An 8,693-nucleotide genomic window follows, 5' to 3' on the forward strand; every position below is an offset into this window, starting at 1 on the left:
TATACCCCTGCGTGGGTTCTGCTATGATGCTTTTTTTAGAACTAGGGTAGAAGGTTTTCGCTCGGGTGTTTTGACGGCGAGCACTCGCAGCAGGTTTACTTCTATTGCCCCAACTCGCTTTCCCCTTTCCTTGTCTCCTTAGTTTGCTTCTCAGTTGGCCTGATGTAAGAAAACAATGTTCTTTCCGTTGAGCAATTAATGGAAAGGGGTTCATCGGTTTGAAAAAAAAGTAGAGGCCATCACCCACATCACTGATCCTCTTTTACCCAGGCTGATTTACAGAGAACAAATGTGAGTTATAACCTTGCGGGTATTATTCTTTCTTGAGTTGACAGCCTTACAGGTTTGATATGATAGGCAACAAACATCTAGGAGTACCATGCAAAGCAGCAAAGTTCAATAACACCGCACACCTTTGTTTTGAGCGCGCACATTTCTTGATCAATTCGACTGGAGCAGCATACAAAATGAATACCCCTATTTATGACAGTGCTAGTACTACTATGCAACAGCCGAGATCTTGATTCCAGCACACCGTATCAGGATCTTACAGGCTGCGCCTTTCTTCTCCAAGGATGTCCGGGTTCATGACTCGGGTGGTTAGGAAACATTCTTGAGCTCCCAAGATAGTTCCACGGTCGCTTCCCCTGCTGCGACACGAGGGAGCGTCGCATGGGCGCCATTAATCTGCGGGGAGGTTCACGAATTACGTGCCCAGGGAAGCTTTTGGAGGAACTGGTAAGCATCTGGTTTCCGCCAACCATGTTGTCAGCCAGAGTGGGCTCAAGTGTGCTCCATGAACCATCTGGACGTCCTCCTCCTAGGTGTTCAGGGCCTTGGAGGAGGTGCTCAGCACCATCTGAAACTGCAATGCCATGGAGTATGTTAGCGCTCACGGATATGATCAATAGCAATGAGTAACATGCATGCTGAGAGTAGATAATTGAGTGCACTGCATACCTGCAGGAGCGGGTGGAGGCTGACGAACCACGGCTTGAGCAGCTGGAGAAGCCGGAGCATCATCGACAGTTCCTGGCTTGAGTAGCACCAGCAGCGGGGATGCCATTGATTCCCACTACCAGCTACCTCGCTTAGGAAAAGGTCAGCTTAATTAGTCGATCGAGCAGTAATATGCGGTTCTGTCACTGATGACTGCCCACAAACTAGCCGCTTATTTATGCAAGTTAAGCTCAACCAGGAACCCAGCTTAGTTTCCTCAGTAAACTACCACACGCCTTCAACGAGTCAAAAGGACAAACAAATAGTACATAACTAGAGAGGGAAAAAGAGAGGAACGCATCCGTTAATACCACCATGTGCACGCAGAGACAAAGACTGTACTACCTCAGACCACGCCCTTGGACCAAAGAGTAGAAATAATTGTGGCACTAGCACAGTTTTGCTCACTGGTGGGCACTGGGGTGACCGTGCAGATTAAGTCGGATGTCTTTTTCAAGAGTTGCTAGCTATTGCTCACTCCATAAGAATATTTTCAAGGTCTCAATCATCCGAGCTTAACCTAGCAGACTCATATTTATATTTCGTTTTGCTGGCAAAACAAGTCGAGGACGGAGGCAGAGCAAGGAGAGGCGACCTCGTCAAAGTTTAGAAGAGACATGAGACAGAGGATGGCCTATATGCTTCCTTTCTTGCGCCAAGGCTCAATATGTTCTTCCCGGACTGCGTCAAGACATGCTTAGGTGCACATGGGCGCCATCATGTCTCCCTAATTTCTGGGCAAAACTTCAAGGCAAGTCCAGCGGCTAATTTGGATGGAATTTGCTGCTACAGCTTGGGCTCTTTGGAATGTTTGAAACAAAGCTTTGATACAAAGCAAATTTGTTAGGCATCCAACTGACAGAAAAACTATGTTTCTTCCTTGTAAGCCGGTATCCCCAGCAAAACATGTTGCTTTCAGCCGGCTTTATAAAAAGGTTGTTAATTAGCAGGACTATCTGTTACTTTCTCAGTCTGAATCCTCGAGTCAAAAAGAGTCAGTCAACGGTCTACAAGGATGTCGCGGCCATTTAGCAATCGTCAGGACCCCGTGTTTCTCTAGTTGACTCTGCAGAACAATCTTCACCTAGTGTACTTCTTTCAAATCGCTCGATGCCCATCGTGTAACAATGATGATTAGTACCTTGAGATATACCATCATCCAATGCGTCTTATACTACGTTTCCCAAATAATCCAACAGCAACCTGACAAGGGACAACTTGCTAGGAATCCCATATTGTAAGTCCAAGTGGAGTGCCAACAACCGCTTCCAGCTGAATCAAGGGTCGCCAGCAGGCACATACAACAAATTAATCACGCGCTCATATGCACCTGCCCTGTTAATTTCCGCATTACCGTTAAACTGGAAGTATGTGTGCTAATATATTAATTGCCAGAGATAGTACGCTCCGGGTTGCAGAGATCATCTGCTTTGGCGGGACAGGACCCCAACCAAACCATTTGTTCTATGCCCTGGAAGCTAGCTCATGACTTGCAACAATGACCTGCAGATATCATTGCTGGAAGACTGGAACAATGACTTGCAAATATCATTATTGAGTTTCAGGCAGATTTTCCAGATGGTCCAAAATCCATTTGTTCTGGTGTTGCATACCTTACCTGCTCCTCCGTCCGTAGCATCCAGCACAGTCGCATTGCCGCACATTATGATATCATAGCTTGCTGCTCCAATCCTCTACTATTTAAAGTGGGTGAGGTACTGCAACACACCCGTAATTAAACATCCTCTTGCAAAGCTAGAGCTTCCATCGATCTCGATAGCTGAGTAATGGTGTCTTCAAGTGCCTTTTTGTTTCCAGGCCTCTATCGTTTTCTCTGCCTCTTCTTGGGCTTCTTCTGCAGCCTGCCATTACTAGGCATCTGCGATGAATCAGAGAGCGACAGGCAAGCCCTCCTCTGCTTCAAGTCCGGGATCTCGGCACCCGCCGGAGTTCTAGCTTCATGGAGCAACGCGTCCATGGAATTCTGTGACTGGCATGGGATCACCTGCAGCGTGACACCATCCAGGCGTGTCGTTGCGCTGGACCTTGAATCCCAAGGCATCTCGGGCTCCATAGCGCCTTGCATCGCCAACCTCACTTGGCTGGCAAGGCTCCAGCTGTCTAACAACAGCTTCAGTGGTGGCCTGCCGTCGGAGCTTGGCCTCCTGAGCCGGCTCACCAACCTCAACCTCAGCATCAACGCTTTGGAAGGTAACATCCCGCCTGAACTCTCTGCGTGTTCCCAGCTCCAAATCGTGGGCTTGTGGAATAATTCCTTCCGTGGAGAGATCCCACCTACCCTTAGCCAATGCAAGCACCTTCAAGAGATTGACCTTAGCAACAACAAGCTCCAAGGAAGCATCCCTCCCGCTTTCGGAGACCTTCCTGCACTGTGCATACTAGTTCTCGCCAAAAACATGCTTACCGGCACCATACCACCGTCTTTCGGCAGTAGCTGTCATCTCACATACGTCGATCTCGGGATCAATGGTCTCGGAGGGGTAATCCCGGAGTCCTTGGCAAATAGCTCATCCCTTCAAGTACTTAGGCTTATGAGCAATAGTCTTACTGGAGAACTCCCAAAGGATCTTCTCAACACTTTGTCACTTGGTACCATTAGCCTCGAAGATAACAGTTTTGTTGGTTCAATACCCTCTATTACTGTCACATCTTCCCCTATTAAGCATCTTGATTTAGGGAATAACAATCTTTCAGGAAGAATACCTTCCTCAGTAGGGAACCTTTCCTCCCTAGTTTATCTTCGTCTTACAAACAATCATTTAGTTGGGAGCATCCCGGAGAGCTTAGGTTATATTCCAACACTAGAGACATTGACCTTGCATATAAACAACTTATCTGGGCCGGTTCCACCGTGTATCTTCAACATGTCATCTCTGAGAAGTCTCGCCATAGCAAATAACACACTTGTCGGAAGATTACCCTTCGACATCGGCTACACGCTCCCCAATATCCAGAACCTACTACTCTCACAAAATAGTTTTGATGGACCAATCCCAGCCTCACTTCTCAAAGCTTACCACCTACGCTGGCTTTACCTGAATGGTAATAGCTTTACTGGATCCATACCATTTTTCGGCTCATTGCCAAATTTGGAGGAACTCGATTTGGGACACAACAAGCTAGAAGCAGATGACTGGGGCTTTGTCTCTTCACTATCTAATTGCTCCGGGTTGACCATGCTGGCCCTGGATGGGAACAATCTCAAAGGGAAATTGCCAAGTTCTATCGGCAACCTTTCGAACAGTCTCGAGTGTCTGTACCTAAGTAGTAACCAAATTTCTGGACCTATACCACCAGAGATTGGCAATCTTAAGAGCCTCAGTAGCTTGTACATGAATTACAATCTTCTCACCGGTAATATACCACCAACAATTGGGAAATTGCAGAACTTGGTCTATCTATCCTTTGCGCAAAACAGGCTTTCAAGTCAGATTCCAGATACTTTTAGCAATTTTGTCCAGCTGAGTATGCTGGAAATGGATCATAACAACTTTAGTGGAAGAATACCTGCAAGTATAGCACAGTGCACTCAACTGACCACACTCAACCTTGCTCACAACTCACTAGATGGGCATATACCAAGAGAAATCTTCAAACTCTCTACGCTTTCTGAAGAGTTGGACTTGTCAGACAACAACTTGTCTGGAGGAATGCCAGATGAAGTTGGCAATCTCATTCATCTGCAGAAAATCAACATGTCAAATAACAGGTTGTCTGGTAACATCCCATCAACTCTCAGCCAGTGTGTTGTTCTGGAGTATCTTGGGATGCAAAGCAACTTGTTTGCAGGAAGCATTCCACAATCATTTGCCAACTTAGTCAGCATAAAACAGATGGATGTTTCTAGGAACAATTTGTCTGGAAAAATTCCAGAGTTCCTCAAATCCATGAAATCACTGCAAGACCTCAATTTATCCTTCAACCATTTTGATGGAGCAGTTCCAACAGGCGGTGTTTTTGACATCGCTGGTGCAGTGTCAATCGAAGGAAATTATCATCTGTGTACAAGCATTCCAACAAGAGGTATGTCTCTTTGTTCAGCAGTGGTTGACAGGAAAAGAAAGCAGAAGCTACTGCTTCTAGTTCTACTGCTAACTGTTGTTGCCACTGCAATCCTTTTCTCATTAATTGCAACAATTTGTTTGAGGAAAAGGATGAAAACCAATCCCCATTTGCAACATGATAATGAGCAGATAAAGATAGAGAAGATAGCATATGAAAAGGTATCATATAAAGACTTGGTAAGGGCAACTGATAGATTTTCTTCAGCAAACTTAATTGGTTCTGGATCATTTGGAAGGGTTTATAAGGGCAGTCTGCAGTTTCAAGAAGATCAAGTTGCCATCAAGATTTTTGATCTTGACATTAATGGGGCACATCGGAGCTTCATAGCAGAGTGTGAAGCCCTAAGAAATGTTCGCCATCGGAATCTTGTAAAAATCATTACCTTATGCTCTTCAGTGGATCATACTGGGGCAGATTTCAAGGCCCTAGTGTTCCCATACATGCCAAATGGGAACCTAGAAATGTGGCTACATCTAAAAGACCCTGAAAATGGTGAAAGGAGTATTCTGACTTTAAGCCAAAGGACTAACATAGCCTTGGATGTAGCACTTGCTTTGGATTATCTTCACAACCAATGTGCACCTCCAGTTATACATTGCGACTTGAAGCCAACCAATATTCTTTTGGGTCTTGACATGGTTGCGTACGTCATTGACTTTGGCCTAGCAAGATTCTTGTTCAGGACAGAAAATGCACATCAAGATAGTTCAGCAACTTTGAGCCGCTTAAAAGGAACCATAGGATACATCCCACCAGGTGAGATAAGCTTATTTGCAAGATACTGGCTCTGTTTGTTCCTTATGGAGTTGTACAAATAATGATAATTGTTTAATTTTATTGTGTTTTTAAATGTAAATGCAGAGTATGGAATGAGCGAAGAGATATCAACCAAGGGTGATGTCTATAGTTTCGGGGTGCTTCTGTTGCAACTGATAACAGGGTGCAGTCCAACTGAAGAAAAATTTAATGATGGTATAAGCCTTCATGAATTTGTTGATAGAGCATTTACAAAGAATATTCACGAGGTTGTTGACCCCACAATGCTACATGATAACAGCAGTGCAACTGACATGATGAAGAATTGCGTTATTCCACTTTTAAGAATAGGCCTCTCTTGCTCCATGAAATCAGCCAAAGAGCGGCCAGATATGAGACGAGTTTCTACCGAGATCCTTAGAATAAAGCACATGGCCTCATACACATGCATGTCAGATGAAGCAAAGAATTGGCAGGAAAGTAGCTAGCAACAGAAGTTCATGTAAAGAAGAATAGTAATGTACTATCTTGTTTTTTTCCTTTTCTGAATCCAGTTTGAGTCATTTCAGAGGTAGCTAATGCATCCATGTCAAATGGCTTTGCACAGTTTTGTTTCTGATAATGTATGTTTTTCATATCAGTTTTGCTAAAGCACATATAGATGTGCCATAAGTATTGCACATCTAAGTCCTATGTCATTGATCTTATGTGGAGATTCGTGTGGAAATTTTCTTTTGGGTTTTTTCTTTTCCTTTCCATACTTGATTCTGTCACTTAGATGTGCAATAACTATAGCACATCTAGATGTGCCCTAGACAAACCCCTTTTCATATCTATACAAAGTAGGAAACATGTCCTTTTAAGTTTTAATTTACAGCAAAGTTATCTACTCATTACATGGCGGAGTCAGGAGTGAAGGGCATAAATGGCACCTAAATATCTTATGTGGACAAGCAAGTTTCACTCAAGTAGATCACTCAACAAGAGCTCAAAAATAAATCAGTATTCCAAACCTGACTGTACAATGAATTTCTGAAACAAGGACTTCAATTCAGCACACAGATCTCCCCTTCCCATCTTGTGCAAACCTTTGGACACTGTAACATAAGCAGAATGGTCAGGCCTGAGGCCCTTCTCCATCAACTCATACAGGACACTTCCTGCCTCGACGATCCTCCCCGACCTGTGCAACAGCTTGGCGAGCAGGCTGTAGTTCCTGTTCGTGGAGTGTGAATCCCTGGTGCTCATAGCCCTCACATAATCGCAAGCATCTTCGATTCTCCCAGTATAGAAGTACCCTTTGATGAAGGCTGTGTGGATTGTAATCCTCGGCGTCAGATTTTCTGAGAACAACTGATCGAGAATCTGCCTTGCCGAATCCATCTTCCCCGCCTTACAGGCGTGGTATGTGAGGATCTCGTACGTCAGTGAGTTCGGGATGTCGTCGTGGTCCGACCTCTCCATGGTCTCAACAAGGTCGCACGCTTCGGTGGCCCTGCCATTCTTCAGCAGGCACCCCAGGAGGTAGTTCCAGGAGTTGGCATTTGGGCCGCAGCTCCCCTTCCTCATTTCGTCGAACACCTCACGGGCGCCCCGGAAGTCACCAGCCTTGCACTTGGCGGCCAAGAGGACATTGTAGTAGCTCGCCCTCCTCGCCGTCTCCTCGATCACCCACACGGCCGCGTCGAGCTCGCCGATCGAGGACAACGCCTTGACCAGCGAGAACACGCCGGACGCGCGGCACGGGCCACCGGCACCATCCAAAATCGTCAGAGTCGCCCTCACCGCGTCATCCACGCTGCTCGCAGATGAGGACGACCTCGGCGCGGCCTCCAGGAACGCGAAGGCCTGCTCGGTAAGGGGGAGCCGCCGCGCCGACACTTGGTCGAGGGCGCGGGCCATGGCGGGGTAGTCGGCCAGCCTGCCGGCGTTCTGGACGAGCAGGTTGTGGGCGCGGGCGCTCGGGGGGGCGCCCCTGTGCCGGGAGAGCCAGGCAAAGAAGCGGCACGCGGGGACGCCGCGCTCCGTGAGCGCGCGGAGCGCCGCCGACACAGCGGCGTCGGAGAGGGGCGGGCCGAGGCGGTCCAGGTCGGCCTCCAGGCTGCCGCCGTCGCCGCCTGCCGCGACGAGGTTGACGATCGCATTTGAGGTGGCGGCGGTGGTGGGTTCGGTGCTGCGGAGGCTCGAGGGGCTCGAGGAGGAGAAGGTCGCGCCGCCGGCGGAGACGGCGCGGTGGAGCCGCCGGGGGATGAGACGAGACATTGGTGTGCTCCGAGTCTGGCTGGAACTGGAACTGGACTGTTTGAACGCCAGTGGCAACTGAGATTGATGGGCCGATCTGGGCCGTGAATGGCTGGCCGAACGGTTCCTGTGGTACTTAGAAAATTACCTATGAAAATGAGATTTGACTCTGGAATGCATTTTTTTTCGTATTTTCCTATCTTATGTCTCTTCGTGAATATCGAATTATTCATGTGAATCGTAACCAAAATTAAGTTAGTTATAATATAGCTAAGTTTGCTCGGTTAGAGGGCAGAACCATGACTTGGTTAGGCTCAAGCCCTCGAGATGCTATGAAGCTAGCTGCGATCGGTTGTATGAACCTTTCGAGCTGAGTAATATATTATTTTCACCTGTAAAAAAATAAAGTTTTCCCAATTACCTGGAACATTGAATATAGAACTTGAGACAGGAAAAATATATTTTCTATCCACCGTTGGTTCGAACAAAAACTCACCTTTCCTACTTGTCATTTGAAACACTTATGTGGTGTGATATGATATAAAACATCATAATGGACCGTTGGACCAGAGATCAGGTCCTGTTGACTCAGATTTCGGTAGTAACTCTTA

General features: G+C 46.7%; 3 protein-coding genes across 3 annotated transcripts; 1 reads left to right on the forward strand and 2 right to left on the reverse strand.

Moving 5' to 3' along the window:
* Positions 1–416: 416 nt before the first annotated feature.
* On the reverse strand, positions 417–2,030 carry LOC123108401 (uncharacterized). Its single transcript, XM_044530194.1, has 2 exons — positions 961–2,030; positions 417–865 (listed from the first exon to the last, which is right to left on the reverse strand). The coding sequence occupies exons 1-2, from the start codon at positions 1,064–1,066 to the stop codon at positions 540–542; spliced, it is 432 nt and encodes a 143-aa protein (XP_044386129.1). The 5' UTR covers positions 1,067–2,030; the 3' UTR covers positions 417–539.
* Positions 2,031–2,749: 719 nt separating this feature from the next.
* Positions 2,750–6,488, forward strand: LOC123105972 (receptor kinase-like protein Xa21). Its single transcript, XM_044528152.1, has 2 exons — positions 2,750–5,841; positions 5,947–6,488. The coding sequence occupies exons 1-2, from the start codon at positions 2,787–2,789 to the stop codon at positions 6,327–6,329; spliced, it is 3,438 nt and encodes a 1,145-aa protein (XP_044384087.1). The 5' UTR covers positions 2,750–2,786; the 3' UTR covers positions 6,330–6,488.
* A 78-nt stretch (positions 6,489–6,566) lies between these two features.
* Positions 6,567–8,134, reverse strand: LOC123105973 (pentatricopeptide repeat-containing protein At1g06710, mitochondrial-like). The gene has a single exon (XM_044528153.1). It carries the CDS (start codon positions 8,101–8,103, stop codon positions 6,841–6,843), a length of 1,263 nt encoding a protein of 420 aa, XP_044384088.1. The 5' UTR covers positions 8,104–8,134; the 3' UTR covers positions 6,567–6,840.
* Between the last annotated feature and the right edge of the window lie 559 nt (positions 8,135–8,693).

This window comes from Triticum aestivum, chromosome 5A (assembly GCF_018294505.1).
Source record: "Triticum aestivum cultivar Chinese Spring chromosome 5A, IWGSC CS RefSeq v2.1, whole genome shotgun sequence".
Classification (NCBI taxonomy): domain Eukaryota; kingdom Viridiplantae; phylum Streptophyta; class Magnoliopsida; order Poales; family Poaceae; genus Triticum; species Triticum aestivum.